This window comes from Taurulus bubalis (assembly GCF_910589615.1).
Source record: "Taurulus bubalis genome assembly, chromosome: 18".
Taxonomy (NCBI): domain Eukaryota; kingdom Metazoa; phylum Chordata; class Actinopteri; order Perciformes; family Cottidae; genus Taurulus; species Taurulus bubalis.
In genome coordinates this window covers 12,490,315-12,514,830 of record NC_136606.1, presented here as the reverse complement: position 1 = coordinate 12,514,830, position 24,516 = coordinate 12,490,315, and the positions used below count along the sequence as shown (strand labels likewise).

Sequence of the window (24,516 nt, the reverse complement as noted above, 5' to 3'; positions counted from 1 at the left end):
CATTCAGTCGCTCAGCCTCCTTCAGTTTTTGCTCCTGGAGCCGCTGTTCAGTCAGGATCACCGTCACATGTTTTTCATTTGCTGTCAGTCTGCCGTTCATTTCTGAAAAACCATTGATGCTGAGGATTATGTTCTTTTAAGCAAGCCGGTTTTTAAGTAGCATTCCATGACTTCTTCATAAAAATACATTTATGGTTTGTAATCATCTATTGCCACTGATATGACATCGTATTCCACTCATACCCAGTTCATGAAACCTTTATTAATTTTATCATTCCATGTTAATATATCCATCTCTTCCCTGAGAGCATTCATCGTATTCTTCTGGTTCAGCACCTTCCCCTCACAGGTTGTCATTTTAGAAACAAGACTGCCAGTTACGCTGTTGTACTAGAAGCACGGAAGTGAATGATTTCTCACTGCTCCTTCCAGATTTAATCCAGATTTGATCTAGAATCACTAGGTCTACGATATTCATAATTACATACCAGCAATCAGTCTCTCAGCCTTCTCCAGTTTTTGCTTCTGGAGCTTCTGTTCATTCTTAGTCGCTTCCAGCTGCTCTGCCATCGCAATCACTTGGTTTTGAGTTGCTGTCAGTCTGGTGTCCATTTCTAAGAAACCATAGAGGCTGAGGATGATGTTCTTTTAATCAAGGCTCTTTTAAGGTAGCATTCCATGATTTCTTCATAAAAATACATTTATGGTTTTGTAATAATCTATTTCCACTGATGTGACATCATATTCCACTCAAATCCAGTTCACAGAACCTTTATTGAATTTGTGATTGTCTGGTAGTGTAGTTTTTTTTTCTTTCCTTTTTTTTCTGGCAAAGGTTTCTGCATTAAGTCTTAGAAATATCCATATCTTCCCTGAAAACATTCATCTCTTCTTTCTCGTTCGGCCCCTCCCCTTTACAGGTTGTCATTCTAGAAAGCAGGGCTGCCAGTCACTCTGCTTGTACTAGAAGCAAGGAAGCCAATGAGTTATCACAGCTCTTTCAAGATTTTCCAGAGTCGCAAAGTCTACCATTTTCATAATTACTTACCAGCATTCAGTCGCTCAGCCTCCTTCAGTTTTTGCTTCTGGAACTGCTGTTCAGTCAGGATCACCGTCACATGTTTTTCATTTGCTGTCAGTCTAGTGTTCATTTCTGAAAAACCATAGAGGCTGAGGATGACGTTCTTTTAAGCAAGGCTGTTTTTAAAGTAGCTTTCCATGTCTTCTTCATAAAAATGCGTATATGGTTTGTAATAATCTATTGCCGCTGATATGACATCATATTCAACTCATACCTAGTCCACTAAACCGTTATTGATGTTCTGATTCCCTGGTGTTTGTGGTTTAGGATTTGTTTGTTTGTTTTTCGAAGAAAAGTGTCAGCAGTAAGTCTAAGGAATTCGGTGTTAGAAATATCCATCTCTTCTCTGATAGCATTCATTTCCTTTTTCTGGTTCAGCACCTTCCCCTCACAGGTTGTCATTCTAGAAACCAGGGCTGCCAGTTACACTGCTTGTACTAGAAGCACGGAAGCCAATGATTTCTCGCTGCTCTTTCCAGATTTGATTAGAATCACCAAGTGTGCAATGTTGATAAATACTTACCAGCATTGAGTCTCTCAAACACTTCCAGTTTTTGCTTCTGGAGCTTCTGTTCAGTCTTAGTCGCTTCCAGCTGCTCTGCCATCGCTGTCACTTGTTTTTGAGTTGTTGTCAGTTTGGTGTTTATTTCTGAAAAAACATAGAGGCTGAGGATGATGTTCTTTTAAGTAAGGCTGTTTTTAAGTAGCATTCCATGACTTCTTCATAAAAATACATTTATGGTTTGTAATCATCTATTGCCACTGATATGACATCATATTCCACTCAAAGCCAGTCCATAAAACATTTATTGATTTTCTGATTCCCTGGTGTCTGTGGTGTCTGGTGTTGTAGGTTTCTTTGGTTTGTTTTTCTGGGGAAACTGTCAGCATTAAGTCTTAGAAATATCCATATCTTCCCTGAAAACATTCATCTCCTCTTTCTGGTTCAGCACCTCCCCCTCAGGTTGTCATTCTAGAAACCAGGGCTGCTAGTTACACTGCTTGTACTAGAAGCACGGAAGCCAATGATTTCTCACTGCTCTTTCCAGATTTTCTCTAGAATCACCAAGTGTGCAATGTTGATATATACTTACCAGCATTGAGTCTCTCAAACACTTCCAGTTTTTGCTTCTGGAGCTTCTGTTCAGTGTTAGTCGCTTCCAGCTGCTCTTCCATCGCTGTCACTTGGTTTTGAGTTGCTGTCAGTTTGGTGTTAATTTCTGAAAAAACATCGAGGCTGAGGATGATGTTCTTTTAATCAAGGCTGTTTTAAAGTAGCATTCCATGACTTTATAAAAATACATTCATGGTTTGTAATCATCTATCTCCACTGATATTACATCATATTCCACTCATATCCAGTCCACAAAACCTTTATTGATTTTCTGATTCCCTGGTGTCTCTGCTGTCTGTGGTTGTAGGGTTTGTTTGTTTGTTGTTCTAGGAAAAGTGCAAGTAGTAAGTCTGAGAAATATGCATCTAATCCCTGAAAACATTCATCTCCTCTTTCTGGTTCAGCACCTCCCCCTCAGGTTGTCATTCTAGGAATCAGGGCTGCTAGTTTCACTGCTTGTACTAGAAGCACGGAAGCCAAGGATTTCTCACTGCTCCTTCCAGATTTGATCCAGATTTGATCTAGAATCACTAGGTCTACGATGTTCATAATTACATACCAGCATTTAGTCTCTCAGCCTTCTCCAGTTTTCGCTTCTGGAGCTTCTGTTCAGTCTTAGTCACTTCCAGCTGCTCTGCCATCGCTGTCACTTGGTTTTGAGTTGCTGTCAGTCTGGTGTCCATTTCTGAGAAACCATAGAGGCTGAGGATGACGTTCTTTTCATCAAGGCTGTTTTAAAGTCGCATTCCATGACTTCTTCATAAAAATACATTTATGGTTTGTAATAATCTATTTCCACTGATATGACATCATATTCCACTCAAATCCAGTTCACGGAACCTTTATTGAATTTGTGATTGTCTGGTGGTGTAGTTTTTTTTTCTTTCCTTTTTTTTCTGGCACAGTTTTCTGCATTAAGTCTTAGAAATATCCATATCTTCCCTGAAAACATTCATCTCTTCTTTCTCGTTCGGCCCCTCCCCTTTACAGGTTGTCATTCTAGAAAGCAGGGCTGCCAGTCACTCTGCTTGTACTAGAAGCAAGGAAGCCAATGATTTATCACAGCTCTTTCAAGATTTTCCAGAGTCGCAAAGTCTACCATTTTCATAATTACTTACCAGCATTCAGTCGCTCAGCCTCATTCAGTTTTTGCTTCTGGAGCTTCTGTTCAGTCAGGATCACCGTCACATGTTTTTCATTTGCTGTCAGTCTGCCGTTCATTTCTGAAAAACCATAGATGCTGAGGATGATGTTCTTTTAAGCAAGGCTGTTTTAAAATAGCATTCCATGATCTTTTCAGAAATATAAATTTCTGGTTTGTTATCATTTATTGCCACTGATTTTACATCATATTCAACTCATACCTAGTCCACTAAACCGTTATTGATGTTCTGATTTCCTGGTGTTTGTGGTTTAGGATTTGTTTGTTTGTTTTTCGAAGAAAAGTGTCAGCAGTAAGTCTGAGGAATTCGGTGTTAGAAATATCCATCTCTTCCCTGATCGCATTCATCTCCTTTTTCTGGTTCAGCACCTTCCCCTCACAGGTTGTCATTCTAGAAACCAGGGCTGCCAGTTACGCTGCTTGTGCTAGAAGCACGGAAGCCAATGATTTCTCACTGCTCTTTCCAGATTTTCTCTAGAATCACCAAGTGTGCAATGTTGATAAATACTTACCAGCATTGAGTCTCTCAAACACTTCCAGTTTTTGCTTCTGGAGCTGCTGTTCATTCTTTGTCGCTTCCAGCTGCTCTGCCATCGCTGTCACTTGGTTTTGAGTTGCTGTCAGTCTGGTGTCCATTTCTGAGAAACCATAGAGGCTGAGGATGATGTTCTTTTAATCACGGCTGTTTTAAAGTAGCATTCCATGACTTCTTCATAAAAATACATTTATGGTTTGTAATCATCTATCTCCACTGATATGACATCATATTCCACTCATATCCAGTCCATAACACCTTTATTGATTTTCTGATTCCCTGGTGTCTGTGCCTGTAAGATTTGTTTGTTTGTTTTTCTTGGAAAAGTGTCAGCAGTAAGTCTTAGAAGTTTGGTCTTAGAAATACCGAGCTCTTCCCTGAGAACATTCATCGCATTCTACTGGTTCAGGACCTCCCCCTCAAAGGTTGTCATTTTAGAAACAAGGCTGCCAGTTATTTGGCTTGTACGAGAAGCACGGAAGCCAATGATTTCTCGCTGCTCTTTCCAGATTTGATTAGAATCACCAAGTGTGCAATGTTGATAAATACTTACCAGCATTGAGTCTCTCAAACACTTCCAGTTTTTGCTTCTGGAGCTTCTGGTCAGTCTTAATCGCTTCCAGCTGCTCTGCCATCGCTGTCACTTGGTTTTGAGTTGCTGTCAGTTTGGTGTTAATTTCTGAAAAAACATAGAGGCTGAGGATGATGTTCTTTTAATCAAGGCTGTTTTAAAGTAGCATTCCATGACTTCTTCATAAAAATACATTCATGGTTTGTAATCATCTATCTCCACTGATATGACATCATATTCCACTCATATCCAGTCCACAAAACCTTTATTGATTTTCTGATTCCCTGGTGTCTCTGCTGTCTGTGGTTGTAGGGTTTGTTTGTTTGTTGTTCTAGGAAAAGTGTAAGTAGTAAGTCTGAGAAATATGCATCTAATCCCTGAAAACATTCATCTCCTCTTTCTGGTTCAGCACCTCTCCCTCAAGTTGTCATTCTAGGAACCAGGGCTGCTAGTTTCACTGCTTGTACTAGAAGCACGGAAGCCAAGGATTTCTCACTGCTCCTTCCAGATTTGATCCAGATTTGATCTAGAATCACTAGGTCTACGATGTTCATAATTACGTACCAGCAATCAGTCTCTCAGCCTCCTCCAGTTTTTGCTTCTGGAGCTGCTGTTCAGTCTTAGTCACTTCCATCTGTTCTGTCACCGCTTTCACTTGGTTTTCATTGGTTCTCAATTTGGCATTCATCCCTGAAAAACCATAGAGACTAAGGATGACGTTCTTTTAAGCAAGGCTATTTTAAAGTAGCATTCCATGACTTCTTCATAAAAACACATTTATGGTTTGTAATCATCTATTGCCACTGATTTGACATTGTATTCCACTCATACCCAGTCCATGAAACCTTTATTAATTTTATCATTCCATGGTAATATATCCATCTCTTCCCTGAGTGCATTCATCGTATTCTTCTGGTTCAGCACCTTCCCCTCACAGGTTGTCATTTTAGAAACAAGACTGCCAGTTACGCTGTTGTACTAGAAGCACGGAAGCGAATGATTTCTCACTGCTCCTTCCAGATTTAATCCAGATTTGATCTAGAATCACTAGGTCTACGATATTCATAATTACATACCAGCAATCAGTCTCTCAGCCTTCTCCAGTTTTTGCTTCTGGAGCTTCTGTTCATTCTTTGTCGCTTCCAGCTGCTCTGCCATCGCTGTCACTTGGCTTTGAGTTGCTGTCAGTCTGGTGTCCATTTCTGAGAAACCATAGAGGCTGAGGATGATGTTCTTTTAATCAAGGCTCTTTTAAGGTAGCATTCCATGATTTCTTCATGAAAATACATTTATGGTTTTGTAATAATCTATTTCCACTGATGTGACATCATATTCCACTCAAATCCAGTTCACAGAACCTTTATTGAATTTGTGATTGTCTGGTAGTGTATTTTTTTTTCTTTCCTTTTTTTTCTGGCAAAGGTTTCTGCATTAAGTCTTAGAAATATCCATATCTTCCCTGAAAACATTCATCTCTTCTTTCTCGTTCGGCCCCTCCCCTTTACAGGTTGTCATTCTAGAAAGCAGGGCTGCCAGTCACTCTGCTTGTACTAGAAGCAAGGAAGCCAATGAGTTATCACAGCTCTTTCAAGATTTTCCAGAGTCGCAAAGTCTACCATTTTCATAATTACTTACCAGCATTCAGTCGCTCAGCCTCCTTCAGTTTTTGCTTCTGGAACTGCTGTTCAGTCAGGATCACCGTCACATGTTTTTCATTTGCTGTCAGTCTGGTGTTCATTTCTGAAAAACCATTGATGCTGAGGATTATGTTCTTTTAAGCAAGGCGGTTTTTAAGTAGCATTCCATGACTTCTTCATAAAAATACATTTATGGTTTGTAATCATCTATTGCCACTGATATGACATCATATTCCACTCAAAGCCAGTCCATGAAACATTTATTGATTTTCTGATTCCCTGGTGTCTCTGGTGTTGTAGGTTTCTTTGGTTTGTTTTTCTGGTGAAAGTGTCAGCATTAAGTCTTAGAAATATCCATATCTTCTTTGAAAACATTAACCTCCTCTTCCTAGAAGCAAGGAAGCCAATGATTCTCACTCCTCTTTCCAGATTGTATCTATAATCACCAAGTCTGCAATTTTGTAAATACTTGCCAGCATTTAGTCTCTCTGCCTCCTCCAGTTTTTGCTTCTGGAGCTGCTGTTCAGTCTTAGTCGCTTCCAGCTGCTCTGCCATCGCTGTCACTTGGTTTTGAGTTGCTGTCAGTTTGGTGTTCATTTCTGAAAAACCACAGATATTACATTATATTCCACTCATATCCAGTCCATGGAACCTTAATTGATTTTCTGATTCCCTGGTGTCTCTGCTGTCTGTGGTTGTAGGGTTTGTTTGTTTGTTTTTCTTGGAAAAGTGTAAGTAGTAAGACTTAGGGGTCGGGGAAAAAAATCGATTCAGCATAGTATCGCGATATTTTGCCTGCCGATAATGTATTGATACACAGAAGCCAAGTATCGATCTTTTATTTAATCAATTAAGATCATCAAGATCAGCGTGATGGTAGGAAGTTGGTAAAAACAAACATGGAGACACCGGAGAAAGAAATTAGAAATGCGCCGTCCGCGTTTAAAGCAGACGTCTTGACTTCCTGTCACAGGTAGGGTTGGGTTTGAGGGCGCGGTAGATAATTAAGATGACCAGGGGTTTAGGACCAGAGAGTGTGAATTTCAGGTGTTCAAATGAGGATGGAGATTGGATGATGGTCGGGCTGTTTTTTATGTGTTGGCGGTATACGGTGGCAATTCCTCCTCTGTGGCCATCAGGGTATGGTTTGTCCAGGTAATGACATCCAGCGGAGGTGGTTTGGTTTAGTGCGTAGTAGTCCAAGTGTTTTTTCCAACTTTCAGTGAGACAGAGGATATCAAGGTTGTTGTCGCTAATTAATTAATTAATTGATGATGAGGCCTTTGTTGCTCAGTGACCGGGTGTAGAACAGAGCAATTTTCAAGGAGTGTTTTGTGATTGGTTTAGAGGATTTGGGTAGGGTCCTGAGGTTGGCTGAATTCACAAGCCATTTGTTGTGATGATGTGAAAAGGTAGTGGTTGCGCTGGTGCTGATTCCACAGAAACGGGATTGGGCTGACAGAAGTGGGTTTGTAGATGATGAACTTGTATTGGGAGCCAATGGGGACATCACTGGGACGGATGTAAGAGAGGTTGTTTCTGTTTATGGCTCTGTAAATGCGGTGTGGAAGTGGCACAATAGTCTGAATGTGGAGAGCTGGAGATGAAGGGGGCGGGGTGTAATGACAGATCGAGCCGGTAGGAGGAGCTGTTGTGATAAACTGTGCTTTGGGGTGGCAGCATAGAAGAAGAGGAGGGTTTGTGTTTGTGAAGAGTAAATAATCAGGCAGGTGGACAGGATTGTACAGCATGCTGCAAGTTAGACGCGAGCAGGCGGCTACCCAGCTTATTGAGGTGAATACCATCATTCTTAAAAGAGGAAGAGCGGCCCCAGAACAGATTAAAGTTGTCAATGTAGCCCACAATGTAGCTGAACACTGTAGCCAGGTGTGGAAGCTGCGAACTCTGCTGAACCGCTGCGACCCACGGACGAATGTGGGGGTTAGACCACTGATAAAAACGGACAGTCCACAGCTGTTTAAGATGTGCATGCATTTTTTTTAATCAATCTTGGTCAACTGCAACTGTTGGAGGGCGGTGTCGTTAAGTTCCCAGATGAATAATAATTTCCTGGACGGTGGTCGGGAGTGGTTGCAGCAGTCGGGGCAGTTTCAGAAGGTTGTCTAGGACCGTCGCTCCGGGGAAACGGTGTGTGCATTGAAGAAACAGATATTCCTGATTATTGATTCTCCAATTATCAGGTTTTTTTGACAGAAATCAGGCGAGGGGGTAGCACTGTGTGCTTAGTGCCAATAGATGGAAGAGGCAAAGATTTGGCCAGAGATGGCGGAGAGGACAGAGGAGGACTGAGATAATGGAGCGCAGGATTTTGCCGCGGTGCCGGTGTGAAGAGCGGTGAAGAGCGGTATCGAGCAGGGAGTCCTGGGGCGGGAGGGGCCTTCGGGAAACACTGCCGTAAGGCGGGACCCGGAGCCAAAGAGGTGAGTGTCGCCATAGTAGCTAGATGTGGCAGACACAGGGGCTCCAGCCCAGGGCCCACAGTGTAGTTCAGATTTAAGCAAAGGAAACTGCTGAGTCACAAAGAGTCCCGTTTTCACTTATCGAGTGAAGATACCCAGTATCTGGGGTCCCAGTAGCGTTAGCTAGCTCAAAAGCTCAAAAGCTCAAAAGCTAAAAGCGGAAACTAGCTGGTAGTCTCAGCAGGCAGTCCGGCCCAGGGAGTGTTTGATTTAGGAGTCTGGTACAGGAGTGGGAAAACTTTTTGGCTCAGGGGCCACAATGAGTTTTAAAATTTGAAAGACGGGCCGGGCCAGTATCAGATGGATGGACAGTGTTTGTGTGAACTAATATAAATTGAAATTAAAAGTAAAAAACTAAATACTAAAGAAAACTTACATTTCAGTAGGAACAGTGTTGTTGGTCACAGTTTTTTACCAGTGCATCAAAGTTTGGTGTCAGAATTGTCAATTCTCAGGACAGATCTGAGGTGTTCATCAGTTAACTCAGTGGTTCTCAAACTTTTCTGTCACGCTGGAGGAAGAACAATTTTCATGCCCCACCACACCACCTAAATTGCAACAAAATGGTCCATGCTTAAATTTTTATTGAAATAACACATTTTTGTGACTCCATCTGTGCTTTTTCAAATAATAGAATAAAGAAGATTTAAATCACTTTCAAGTAAACCTGATTGCTCCATCAGACAAAAACTAATAAAATGTGCAATCACTTTGTTAAAACAATGCAAATAAAGTTATATCTGTGCAAAAAATAACTAATAGCTTATTGTGGCTGCAATTAACCTGTTTTGCACTGAATATATTTTAAAGATATTAACAATGAAGTGCAACCTGTGAAAAATATCAAATATTTGGCAATAAAGAGTTTTACTGAGTGTTACTCTGCATAATATCTTTTTAAAATAACAATAACGTGCAACCTGTGCAAAACCAAATAAATGATTGCAGATATTTGTCATCAAGTCATCGAGTTTTATCAGTATTAGTGGCTGCAATGAGCCTGCTTTCCACTACACATTTTAAAACGGGGTTGCAGGTGTAGCGCCCTGAAATATGTTATTTCATATGTCTTGCTGATTAATTACCACTGTGTCCATTTCTAATAATTTACTTTAAATGTGTGTTTAAGTTGTTTCATATGTTGTTATTCCAATGTTTGAGAACATTAATTAGCAGTAGACAGACATACTGACTGTGAATAGAAGACATTATTGTATTGACCCTTTAGAATAGAGCCTTGTCTCTTTAAGAGAAGAGTTAGGAAGACATGCAGTTTGCAGGCTGAAGACAAAAACGTGTGCTTGTGTTTAACTGTGAATTAGTTTAACAAAAGTGGCAAACCGAAGAAGGACGTCTTTGTGGACAGTTCGTTCTAAGGGTGCAACACATGCTTGATACGGCCACTCTCAATTCATGCTCAATGTTGAGCTTAGATCTGTATTTTTTTTTGAGAGGCACAACAGCAGAAAAGCTGATCTCAATGAGCTAGGATTTTTGGCAAAATGGCAAGAATCGGTGAGTCCCCAAATATTGGCCATCGCGCATGCAACGGAATGCATGCATACATTCATGACACAGGCTTTACAGTCCATGGGTGTATTATACAAGTCGATCAAAGTGATGAATTACTGCCAATATACATTATTACAGCTAGCAGGAAGCTTTACTCTAATTTGGCCAATTTTGTACCAATGCTCGACGGCCGGATTTTTCTGACGTCAAATGGCTGGGAATCAGGGGGGTCGATAGACTTCTTTATAAAAAATACATTTCTGATTTGTAATTATTATTTTCACAGATATGACATCATATTCCACTCATACCCAGTCCATGGAACCTTACTTGATTTTCTGATTACCTGGTGTCTGTGGTTGTATGGTTTGTTTGTTTGTTTTTCTAGGAAAAGTGTAAGTATGTCTTAGAAATTCAGGCTTAGAAATATCCATCCCTTCCCTGAAGTCTCCTCTTTCTCGTTCAGCACCTTCCCCTCACAGGTTGTCATTCTAGAAACCAGGGCTGCCAGTTACGCTGCTTGTTCTAGAAGTACGGAAGCCAATGATTTCTCCCTGCTCTTTCAAGATTTTATAGAATCACCAAGTCTACCATTTTCATAATCACTTACCAGCATTCAGTCTCTCAGCCTCCTCCAGTTTTTGCTTCTGGAACTGCTGTTCAGTCTTAGTCACATCCAGCTCCCCTCTCATCGCTATCAGTTTGGTGTTCATTTCTGAAAAAAAACATAGAGGCTGAGGATGATGTTCTTTTAAGCAATGCTGTTTTAAAGTAGCATTCCATGACTTCTTCATGAAAATTAATGTATGGTTTGTAATCATCTATTGCCACTGGTCTGACATCATATTCCACTCATACCTAGTCCATGAAACCTTTATTGATGTCTGATTCCCTGGTGTTTGTGGTGTCTGTGATTGTAGGGTTTGTTTGTAATTCTGGGAAAAGTGTAAGCAGTAAGTCTTAGAAATATCCAACCCTTCCCTGAAAACATTTATCTCCTCTTTCTAGTTCAGCACCTTCCCCTCAAAGGTTGTCGTTCTAGAATTTAGGCCTGCCAGTTATGGTGCTTGTAGTAGAAGCAGGGAAGCCAATAATTTCTCTCTACTTTTTCCAGATTTTATCTAGAATCACCAAGTGTGCAATTTTAATAGTTACCTACCAGCATTTAGGCTCTCAGACTTCTCCAGTTTTTGCTTCTGGAGCTGCAGTTCGGTCTTAGTCGCATCCAGCTCCTCTCTCAGCGCTGTCACTTGGTTTTCATTTGCTGTCAGTCTGCTGTTCATTTCTGAAAAACCATAGAGGCTGAGGATTACTTTCTTTTAAGCAAGGCTGGTTTAAAGTAGCATTCCATGACTTCTTCATAAAAATACATTTATGGTTTGTAATCATCTATTGCCACTGATATGACATCATATTCCACTCATACCTAGTCCACGAAACCTTTATTGATGTTCTGATTCCCTGGTGTTTGTGGTGTCTGTGGTTGTAGGGTTTGTTTGTATTTCTGGGAAAAGTGTCAGCAGTAAGTCTTAGAAATATCCATCTCTTCTCTGAGAGCATTCATCTCATCTTTCTGGTTCAGCACCTCCCCCTCACAGGTTGTCATTCTGGAAACCAGGGCTGCCAGTTACGCTGCTTGTACTAGAAGCACGGAAGCCAATGATTTTTTTTCTGCTCTTCCAAGATTCTGTAGAATCAACAAGTCTACCATTTTCATAATTACTTACCAGCCTTCAGTTTCTCAGCCTCATCCAGTCTTTTATTCTGGATCTGCTGTTCAGTCATGATCGTTGCCACAATGTCTTCATTTGCTTTCAGTCTGGCTTTCATTTCTGAAAAACCATACATGCTGAGGATTATGTTCTTTTAAGCAAGGCGGTTTTTAAGTAGCATTCCATGACTTCTTAAAAATACATTTCTAGTTTGTAATCATCTATTGCCACTGCTATGACATCATATTCCACTCATACCTAGTCCATGGAACCTTTATTGATTTTCTGATTCCCTGGTGTTGCAGGATTTGTTTGTTTGTTTTTCTGGGGAAAGTGTCAGCAGTACGTCTTATAAATTTAGTCTTTAGAAATATCCATATCTTCCCTGAAAACATTCATTTCCTCTTTCTCGTTCAGCCCTTTCCCCTTACAGGTTGTCATTCTAGAAACCAGGGCTGCCAGCTACGCTGCTTCTACTAGAAGCACGGAAGCCAATGAAACCACTGCTCTTTCCAGATTTTCTAGAATCACCACATCTACCATTTTTATAATCACTTACCAGCATTTAGTCTCTCAGCCTCCTCCAGTCTTTGCCCCTGGAGATTCTGTTCAGTCTTAGACACTTGAAGCTGCTCTGCCATCGCTGCATCACTGTCTTCATTTGCTGTCAGTCTGGCGTTCAGCACTGAAAAAACATAGAGGCGGAGGATGACGTTCTTTTAAGCAAGGCTTTTTTAAAGTAGCATTCCATTATTTCTTAATAAAAATACATTTCTGGTTTGTTATCGTCTATTCTCCATCTATCATTTTCTTATTCTCTGGTGTCTGTGGTGTCTGGGTTTGTTTATTATTTCTGATAAAATTGTAAGCAGTAAGTTACAACTGGTTTCCTATTACAGATCAGGGAGAAAACAAACATTAATCAAAGGGCCACTGACGCAACATGAGTTTGTGTTTTACGCAGGCAAAATAATTCAGTTTCCATACAGGATTCAATTTTTTTCACGATTTATTTTGTTAAACAAGCAAACAAAAAAAAAGAACAAAGGACATCCTCATGCTGCCTCTCCTGCTCTTGTAAAAAAACATAGGCCTACCCAGGTGCATGCTGGTCCTGTACTTGCCTACTACATATAACCCCAGATGCCTTCAGCATAACCCAATTAATAAATAAATGAACAACCAAAAGACTAAGTATACCTAGACAACAACAACAAATAATTAAACTAAAAACTATCAAAAGCTATCCTAATATATAAAACAAATCTAACCTAAATAAGCAAAAGTCTAGAATAATTCAACAATACTACTTGTGAATAAAATAACTACATACTTACATAAAATAAATAGCTCCTACAATTTATTCTCACAAGTAATGATTCCATTAACATTCCCTGGATTTATCCTGATCTAGAGTATATTTACCATTTTTACACCATTTAGATTTTTCACTGACCAAATGATTAAGTGAGAAAACAATTAGCAGAATATAATAATCATTACACCCCCAACCTGAAAATTACAAATGTTGTCAAAATACTACCTGCGTTATCTTTCTCTACTTCAGACACTTTGTCCCTCAGGATTTCCAGTTCCTCGTTTGTATTCGACATTACCACACTGTGCTCCAGCGACGTGTGTTTCAGATTTTTTAACTCTTCCATGAATTCCGCGTGGCGCTGCTCAATCTCCGTTAATTCGTCAACCGCTGTCTTAGTCTGTCCTTGAGTTGATGTCACAGACAGACAGAACAGTAACACCAGCAGCAGATTGCCCCTCATTGTAAAAAAACTCAACCCTCCATAAATTGAAAAGGAAAATAAATAGAATCAGTTTTTCTTCGTCAACTTGTACTGTAAAAATGTCTCCAGTGAACACAGGTGCTGTGAGCAATAGCAGTCAAAGAAAACTTTCATTAATTATCTTGTGCCAAGTTGTCACAAGAACCTGACCATATTTAGGAAGGTAGGCTGATGCAATGACCACAGCTGTTTATACAAGAATGACCAGCCATGCCAACACAACAGGAAATTACTTCAAAGGATAAAGCACCCACAAAGAATAATTTGACATGCAGTTGTGGTATTACATCGTGGCAGTTATTTTGGACATAAACATCTCATAAACATCATCACTATACTTGTTCATGCAGATGATAAGTAGCTGCACATTCACATTTAACATGTTTGTTTCATTGGGATTAACAGAGAAGCCTTGACAAGGTTTCCATATTTAAGCCATTGAATAAATGCCTCTGCTGACATGAATAATACATGGCACTCCAGTAGATGTTTTTAACAACAACAAAAAGCTTTGAATGGAATGGTGTATCGCAATGTTGTTTATGACCTTTATCGTTGTTTTCCTGACAGCAGATAAAGTGCCAAAATGTCATGACAATATCTGGGTCAAATGGCCGGGTCAAATGTTATTCTATAATTATAAAATTACATAATTACTTTAGGTCCACATTTCAGTATGTATTATGTGATATAATTGTCAACCTTTCAGTCATTTTCATGGGTTATTTTTCATTTGGGAAGGCATGCTTGCTACAGTTTCGTGTCTTTTTATTTCTAACCAGAAAGTGTAGATGTGAGACGACGCAAGTTTTTTTTAAATTCAAAACAAAAAATAGAGCAAAGTAACCAATCAGCCTTCCACCTGTTCATCAGACCCATGCATATGTATGACAACACCAAAAGAAGCCATGAAACTGTCTTATCTTGCGAATCGGAGCAATTCTCTTCCTCCTTCCTCTAGTCTCCTTCATTACCTGTGCTCTTTTTATCTGCGGCAGACAGCCGGCATGTGTGTGATTTGAGCCCGTCTATGTGGCGTGTGTAACAAAAAGAGAGAATGCGCCACGTGTGTGTGTGTGTGTGTGTGTGTGTGCAAGATTTTTTTTGTGCATTCGTGCCGCATCGAGTGTGAAGATTCAATAACACTGCAATCACTGATAAGCTCATCATTCAAAGCTATTGCAGGTGATGTAAAACAGATGAGGGGACACAAGGTTACACAGTATCTATTTTCCATTACATTCAAGAGGTTATAGAGAGGGACGGGATGAAGCAGGGAGATTGATAGTGATTACATCAAACCAATATACTGTCAGAAATTAGATTGTCTGTAAAGGAGCACATCAAGGTCTCTTTCTACCAGAACTGGCTTTTTTTATTTCATTCAGACAAAGCTGACGGCATCCTCTAATTTTGTTGCCGACATTACATTAAAGTTAATGACTTCCAAGCACAATAGCAATAGCATTGTGTTTTATTCCCTTACAGAACTAGTGGAAATATGTTTGCATAATCACATTCATGTGTGTCCTGTTGTGTGTGCTTGTGTGTTGTATGTGTGTGTTTGCGTATATTTAAGCAGCATTGCCCTGAACAAGTTAACAAACGTCACACACCTCCACAGGTGGCCATCTTTGCGCTTATTTTCTTTGGCCACTATCATGATCTCGCACACTAACGCATGCAGACAGTCGCCCTGCTGAGAGAGATCTGTGAAACTGTGCAACTGTTGGATGGTAATGACAAATGCACAAACTGCCACACAAAAAGCAAATGCACAAACAGAAACTCTCACTCTCTCTCTCTCTCTCTCTCTCTCTCTCTCTCTCTCTCTTACACACAGGGGTCCAATGTATTGACACACGCAGCAAGCTAAGGTACATGTGTATTGACGTGCATGCAGAACCATGAGTAAATAGACTCTGCTGAAATCAATTTCAACGTGACCGTACCTTGAACTTTGCTACACTGTGTCCTTACTATCAATGTATTACAGTCAGTGAAGCAGTGAGTGGAGCCGAATTGAAAAAGGTAGACAATGCAGAAGATGGCCACAAGAGGAGAGGATCATGAAGACAGAAAGATTATAGGGAAAAGTGAAATGCAGAAATATAGGAAAGGAAATAAAGACAGAGCAACGAAAGAAAGAATCAGGGACAGAGAGGGAGGCAGGAAGGGAGGATGAATAGAGATTGGTGTCAGTAAGAGGTGATGTATAGAGGACAGGGTGATGAGAGCGAGCAGGCTTCTCTCTCGGCTCCAGTAGTAATGTCCCTTTCCAAAACATCACTCATATTTAATGGAGCACAGCTACAAGGGAAGAGAGAGAAAAGGAGAGCACAAAACTCGCATGCACGAACACACACACACGCTACACTGACATATGCAGACAACTCAACACATTATAGACTGGTACACACTTGCACAGTAGGCTCAAAGCTTGCATGCACACACACACACAACTACGCATACACTGTGGTACTAAGACGCAAACAGGGTTCTCTGAGAGTTAATGGAGTTGAGACACAAGGGCCTTGAGACTGGAAGCTGCACTCGGCTTGGAGAGGAGTCGAGAGAAAGAAGTATTGAGAGGACAAAAGCAAAGAAGAATTGGGGAGCTTTGGCATTCATATAGAAATACGTGGAGAAGTGAAGAAAAAATGTGGTGGGGGTCGGAACATGATCCTCAGCTGAGCATGTTTTAACTATGTCTGAAGCCACATTGGCCAGTCAGCTGAGATGAATGGAAAAAAGAGAGAGAGAGAATTGTATTTCCTTGTTTCATCAACCACAAACCCCTGATGAGTCACTCACCTTAAACCCTATTCACGTCTTTGACATTATCCATTTAAAAAACATAACTTTGACCGCGAAAGATGACCCTGTCTTGAATGTGGAAATATGCACAAATAGATGAATTCTTCTGTTTCAAGAAATCAGTCAACTGAAACTAACTTGTGCAAGGAAACTTAATCAGTGTGTTTTTTCTGACGACAAATTGTATCCCTGTCCCCCTCCAGGTTCAGGCCTCAACGACGGCCAATGGCACGCAATACGCTTGGTCGCCAAGGAGAACTTTGCCATGCTGACAGTAGATGGCGAGGAGGCGTCGGCTGTGCGCTCCACCTCACCTCTCACCCTCACCACAGGAGGAACCTACCACTTGGGAGGTAAGAATATCCTCTAGAACATCGCCACAGATCCATCGTCACAGATCTGACAAGAATCTTGGAACTCTCACTTCCACCTCCATTCATTGTTATCCCATCACATTCCTCTCCGGTGCCCATCCGGGTGGCAATGGAGGCATCAGAGGATAAGATGTTCATGCTTAACGGAGGTAAAAATGGTCTAGAAATGGGGCAGAAAATAGCATCCAGTTTACACATCTCAATGTTGTTTCATAACTTCTGCTAAACATTGTCACGTTTCTTCAGTTTATAGTTGCTGTCTTTTCTTAAACATGTAATATTACTTTTTCTGGTTCATTTTCATATCCTCCTATTGCTTGCTTGATTAGAATGAGCCCAGGACACAGATACATGTTATTTAATCTGCTTTTACTTTGGAGTTCTTTATTTTGGTTAGTTTGTATAGAATATGTTTGTCGAGAAATGTATTGGTGTTTGTCGACTATGAAAACAACCTGATCTCACTCCTAACTCGTCAACTACGGACTATTGGTCAGGGCCTCTTGGCTCCTTATAACGATGCACAGAGGCACCCTGAAGCGTCTGTATGAGAAGCACTGGGCTTTCAGCTAACTCCAACCCATCCGCGTCCTTATTAGTTAGCCAGAGCCACTGATGTAGTATAAAGACCAAGAAAGTCCATGTAGAATGTGTAGGAGGCCGAGGTTGGATGTGTCAAGTGTCAAGCAAAGACAAGACTTTCACCCAGTAGACTGCTGTTTGTGTCCAGTGTGAAACGTTAAATTATTCTACCGTAGTTTTGTTACACAACCTCTCTTAACAAGCATACTTAATGTGGTAACCAGGCCAAAATGTTTTCCTAAACCTTACTAAGTACCTTTCTTGTGTCGTTTAAATGTGTTTCACTTCCAACGTAGTTATATAAAGAAAAAACTATGTAAAGTCGTGTTGGAAGTAACCTTTTAATTAGAGACGCTATGCATGTAACTAACAGAAACTGCACTTTTCTAGCAACATGAGTTAGTTGTGAAAAGACACTATAGGCGTAACGAGTAGTGAAGGGTTAAAGAATACTCTTCAGTAGAAACGGACACAAGGGTACATATAGTTTGCAGTGCAGGGCCATTGACCAGGTCTTGACGAGTTGGGTGTGAAATGTGTTGGCAGGGCTTTGTAAAACTTATTAGATGAACTGTACCAACATAAGTCTTATCCGTCTGTGTGTTTGTAGGCTAAATATGTCTATAAATCATTTATCCCACTAGAAATCTATATCCCAGTGGCCAGAGTTCAGGAAGTTGCTCACTTAGCAAGAGCACAGACACAACTAGACCACCAGATAGACACAACCAGTGGGAACACACACTAACACACATGAAGCAGCTACAATCTGTCTGAATTAGGAAGACGCCAGGTTAATGATGCCAGACACTGCTGTCCGTCTGTTGGAAGATGGTCCGTGTGTGTGTGTGTGTGTGTGCACCTGTATGAAATTACAGTAACTGAGAGAGATAGTCTGGGCTCTGATAGCTCCATCAGATCTCTGTCCCTCTCTCCTCCTCTCTCAATCAGGGTACAATCTCCTCCGTCAAGCAAGACCATTTCCCCGGGCCAGTCAATAAGGATCATTGCACCACACACACACACACACACACACACACACACACACACACACACACAACCAGACTTGTTGTCCATCTTAATTAACTCTTTTCTGCTCTTTAGTGAATCATCTTTAAACCCATGATGGCTATGTTTGTATTTAGAAAATCTAAGCTTCTGAGGCCTTAATATGCTAAATGCATTTCACTCAAGAATCATCCAAAACTAGCTACATTTTCTTCAGGATTTTTCCTCTCACTTTTATTTTTTTGATTCTTTAATCCGAGGTGTTGCAGGATTATACAGTAAATAACACTTTGTCATTTTTTCACCCAAACTTTCTCACTATTTTTTTGTCTTTGTCTGTCTTTTTTGGTTTCTTCCGCCACTCTTCTCCTTCCTTCTCACCCTCTAGTCTCCGTTTTGATCCAATTGGTGATTTATTGATTTTGGTAAGCTGAGTTGGGAATCAATAGTGGCTGAGAGGAGAGGATCTCTGTAATGTCTTTACCCCTTGAAGAGGGCAGAGGAGACAATCAGAGTGAGTGAGAGAGAGAAAGAAAGAGTGAAACTGAGGAGAAGACAGATGAAAGATAGGAAAGAAAGTAGAGACAAGGACCGAGACGAAGAGACTTCTTTGGCAGAGACATTTATAGCAGGTTTATAAGCGAGTGCAAAGCTCGAGAGTGAAAAGGAAGTGGAAGCTATATCCTAAGGAGCTGAGAAGCTGAGAGGAATGGTGACATTGAGACATAAAATCCCAGAGGCAGTACATGCATGTCATCAGACGCACATAACTCGCAGTCTGAGAAATGAAAATCTAGTATGTGGCTTTCATTTGCATCCACACATATACTCACACACCTGTATGCATCGTTACAAATCAGAGAAACACAGCTATATTCTTTCAGAAGTTTTTATCCCCCTGCCAACAGGCGTAATGTGTTGGCTCGTTAGTTTTACATGACATAATGAATAACGAGGAGCAGGGAGTCTGGTGGTAAACACAACTTTGAAGGCTGCAGGGGCAACAGAACTGCTGATTATGACTATGGCAAGGAGTACAAAGAGATATTTGGGCCATCGCTTCACAGGCTAGGGGAGAAGTTTTAGGGAGACATTCTTAGTTCAGACTCTAGATTTATTTTTCATGTTAAAAGGTATGTGTGTACTGTTGCAGCTTCTTTTCAGTTTAGGGAGGTATTTTAGTTTGCGCTTAAGTTTTTGAAAATTGGTTTAGTTTTACTTAGGAATTGTACAGCATACTGATCAGTCCTCCAATTGCATGACCTGGTTTTATTATGACTTGCCTAACCATTATCACAGACTAACAATGAAGGCCTGAAGCCATCTGTGTGTATGTGGGCTAGTGTGAGCGTGCACGTCTGTGAACTGTGTTTTTAACCACATGCTCTGAAGCTCCTCAGCAGTCATACTCACAGAAACGCACTTAACGTACAGTTCAGACAGAATATCTATAGCATTTATTCAGAACACCTCACATTCAGGGGCACATTTCCATCCCAGCACAGAGGTAACTGAATAATATAGTGAGTGAACAAAAGATAGTTTAGCCTTTGACTTGCCCTCAATTAGTCTCTTAGATCGTTCAGCTTGATGAGTCAGAGAGGCCAAGCGCATTAAGCTGTCCTAAAGCTCTTTAACCATATTCCATCAGCACTTTCTATGAAACTGTTCTTTCAGTGTGCCACCCAGTATCCTGGACAATCCATAGTATTTTATATACAGGATGAGACTTTGTCTAGGCAGCCATCCGCTTCAACCCTCGTGGCTTCAAGGCACCAATCTGCTATGTTTTCATTGGCAACAGTTGTTGATCACTAACCACCGTTTGTAACCTGTAGCCAAAGTAATGTTGAAATTATCTCTTAAGCTGAATGTGTTAAAATGACTTTGCTCTTTGTACACTCATTTTGACAATTTTTTGGTTGTTTAAAGCTGTCCTCTCTTCATCTTATTGTGATGCATGTCAAGGACATTCAGTATAGTGTTTGGTCTGCATATAAAATGCTTTTGGGTTCAAAGTATCCGTCCCATATACTATGATGGGGTGAGTGCCATTGTGGAAGTATTGCTGCCAGAGTAAAAATGGTTTAACTATCTGTCAGTTTTTATATTCCTCATTTTACGTTTCTTTCCCCACCGCGGCTTCATATTTATTAAGCATACCCAATTGGCACATTAAACCAAATTAGGACGTATTAGTATTATATTGAAACTTGGCTGCCACACACATGCAGGGATATACATACATTATGTACACACACAAAGTCTGAAGCAGTGTTTTACTTGCCATTACACAAAATACGACCATATTTCGCAACACACAAAAAAACTCCACAAAACACAATGATACCTCACAACTTGCAACAGCATTAAAAAGAAACTAAACATTTCACAAAACGCAGTAACATTTTGCAAAACACAATTATGAAGGCAAGCTTCTCTCTTTTGTGTGTTTTCACTACAATATATTGTTTTCACCATGCAGGTTTTGCAGCAAGTTCCTTTTTTCTGTGCAGTGAGTGTAGATATCACAGATATTATACAAACATTAAAATTCCAGATTTAAGAAAGCAGCCCATCATCTACACCAGCCACGAGGCTGTGGGCCGGCACCATGACGCAAAGTACCGGTATTGGGCCGCAAGGAAACGGCAAAAAAAATTATTAGATTAAATAAATACAAAACTTGCTAATATATGCATAACATTATAGGCAACTTGTACGGTAATTACATTGGACTTGTAAGGCCTGTCTGCTTTCCTCTCCCCTGTTTCCCCTGATTCTAATCCAATAGCACTTAAATTAACTCAGCGAATATATCCTGTCGGCTCACTAGATGTCCGTTCTCTGTGTTCGCTGAAAAAAAGTGCTGTTCATAGACAGCCCTGGCTCTGTAAATGGGAACCAAAACAAAGTGGATCGGATGGGGCCGCCAGCGCTGTACCGAATGTCACGCCTCCCTTTGTGTGCGCCGCGGCAAGCAGGAGAGCAAACCGTTTTTTTGCCATTTGTCGTCACGGAGGAAGTCGAGGCTGGTAGTGTACTACACACAGCAGTATGTATACAGAGTATATATCTCACTTCCTGTGAATTTAAACTACACTCTCTTTTCCTTGTTCTTTTTTGTGTGTGTTATCGGTGTTCTCTCGGCCAAGTTTGGGGTTTGAGTTGTTGCAATCTGCTCTGGTTGATTTTGTACACTCAAGCCTGCACAATACTTGCACAATACTTCAGAAAGAGAGAACGTTATTGTATGTGAAAATAACTAGGTAAGTTAGTCTGCTGAGAAAATATAATAATTACCGGACAGTAATGATAGACAGACACTGATGTGCTGCATATAAAACACTATACTTTACTGTATTCAGTATAGTATAGTGTTAGTATTCATGGTCTGTTCCTCTGGAAATTAATTGATATATTGATCGATTTGTATCAGTTCTGGTAATATATTCATGTACTTTACTTATCCTGATCTCAGACCAAGACTTCACAAAAAAAGTGGCAATGTTAAAAGTGTTTGAGATTGAGCACATTTTCTAAATAATGCTTTAATTAACTTAATAAATGAATGCATTAATGATGGAACATTACATAGCTCAAATATCATTGCCAAAGAGGTGAAAGGCTAAATTGTGCAGGCAATGCAGTTCCTTTCTTCACTTGTCTTCCTTATTTTTGTCAACTTGTTGAGTTTGTAGCACTGTTTTGTATGTCCCATGTTCATGTCAAGTAATACAACACTTTTATAGTGATTCCCACAACAAAGCTTTATTTAAAATATATATATCTAAGCAACCTTTCGCTGTGCCACATGTCACTGCTCTTGTTTTTCATACACTGAAAAGACATATTCCTTGAAAAGAGTGTTCTTTGAGTTCAGTGGCAATAAAGTTAATAGCCAAGAACGGTGCTTTGGATAAAATTGCCCAGTTTTTTTTCGAATCTGTGGCATTAAAATTCACGTGGCACCCAAGGTTACAGAGTTACAGGATATTATACTTTAGATGTCAGAGGAAGGCAAAGGCTTGGCTCTGATCCTCTGTCATCCTATCTTCAACTATGCCCTCTTTCTTAATTCTCTTCTTCTCCTCTGTTTTCTTTTCTCCGCTTCCCCCCTCCCTCATTCCTTCCATTCTCTCCAATTTCTCAGTTTATCTTCTCTTTTTCTTTTTTGGCCCTCATCCTCCTCTTCCCTCTTATCCCTCTTATCCTCTTTAACCGGGTCGGCCGCTTCCTATTCCTCCCCTCTTCTCCTCTCTTCTCCTCTCATCTCCACCCCTCTGTGCTTCAAGCTTCTGCTTTTAGAAGCAGCCTCCTGAACCCAAAGCCTATTTTACGGGGAGTAGTTTCTCACTCCTGACGCTGCGCTTAGAGAAATTAGTAAGTGACTGACACGAGACATCCGCAAATTGAATTTCTCAAGAGGGAATTTGGACACTGACACAAACACACAGGAATATACACAAGGCCATAAAGTTGCGCTATTTTTTCCACAGGAACAGGAGACAAATAAATACTTTTAATGCAAGAGTAGTTAATTATGGGATGTTCCACCCTGAAGCATGTAGGTGTTTGATAATTATGAAAAAAAACAAGCTATGTGTGTCCTTTATTCATTCATTTTTGCAACATCTACTTCCTTACCAATTCCATAACTCTAATGCCGTGTTCACACCGGACGCGACGCGAATTTGCGGCGCGGCGTCCACCGCGGAAGTTTACTCGCACGAGTAGAAAGAGGGTGTTCACACCAAACGCGAATTCGCGGCGCGACCAAAGAGGCGTGGCTTAGCTCTGTTGCTTGCCTCTGTGAGAGACAAGCGACGAAGCTTTCATTTCCGCTATCGACCATGGAATAAATAACCACTACTTCTGCTTTATACTTGTTGTGGAAGTCCCAAACATGTCGGATCATGAAACGCCCTCGTATTTGGGTTCATAACATCATCCGTAGCCGCACACAGCTCGGTGAATTTCACCGACTCCTCCAGGAACTGCGTCTCGCGTATCTCCGTAAAACGATACCGATTATGCCATCCACCATGGAAATAACCACCAGTTCTGCTTTATACTTTTTGTGTAAACTCCACGTATGTCGGAACATCAAACTCCATGGTGTCTGTGTTCATAATATTATCCGTAGTCCCACAACATCGTCTCAATGAAGCCGCTACCAGCGCTGGTTCAGGCGGAGCAGCAGCAGTTTCATTCAGAAACGGGGAGACGGCGGTGGTGACGGGCGGAGCTTCTCAACGCTGATTCTCAACGCTGATTGGCTGCCGCAACTTTGCGTCACGCGATTTCTCCGCCAGAGTTGGGATAATTCAACTCACGCGAATTCGCGCCGCGTCCTTCGCATTGTTCGCCCCAGGTCAAATGTTCTGTTCGCGCCGCCTCCAACGCGTCTATCTCGCCGCAAATTCGCGCCGCAGCGCGTCTGTGGATTGACTTTATATGTAAACTGGTCACGCCGCAAATTCGCGTCGCGTCCGGTGTGAACACGGCATTATGCTCCAAATGTTGATTCAGCATTTTCTTTGTCATCATTTCCAAATGATTAAGTTTATTTTATTAATAAATGACAGTTTAGTAGTCTATTTAAAGTCTTAAACTTTGCTTTTCCATTCCAGTCTCCAGGGTACTGTGATACAAAACCTTCTTGACCTTTTGAAATAAAGCGTTACACTCTAGTTGGTTTATTCTGTTAGTCCACAATGGGAAATGGTTCACTTATAAGCAATGATAATTAATACTCACAGCATATGTATAATACGTTATTGTAATACATACCAAACCTCCGGCTTCTACACACTAATGCATCTTCCTCTTTATCCTAAAGTATGTGATGAATCAGACATTTATCAAAGAACAGCCAGTGTTCTCTCTTTATTTATCGGTGTATGACACCCATGCCCCCTAAGTGTGTGAATGCGGTGCTGAAGGAATGAGTCCTAAAAGAGGTAAAACTCAAGCTTAGTTTTGTTCTAAGATATAAAATAAGTCAGCGAATACCCCTACGTAAATGTCGAAGGATCGTTAGTCAGTCAAGTTAACAGCCTGAACCTCCGTAGGTCTAAACTTCCTTGTGAAGACCGAAGTCTATTTTGAAAGGCCGATGCTTGTGAC

The 24,516-nt window shown here is 40.7% G+C and overlaps 1 protein-coding gene across 1 annotated transcript in view; it reads left to right on the top strand.

The window, feature by feature from the left end:
- Positions 1–24,516, top strand: part of cntnap2a (contactin associated protein 2a) — a gene marked incomplete at both ends in the record, with an annotated part of 347,422 nt that overhangs the window by 214,168 nt on the left and 108,738 nt on the right. The window contains one exon of the mRNA XM_079234339.1: positions 16,627–16,776. Within this exon, the coding sequence (XP_079090465.1) occupies positions 16,627–16,776 (150 nt within the window). The remainder of the gene's footprint in view (positions 1–16,626; positions 16,777–24,516) is intronic.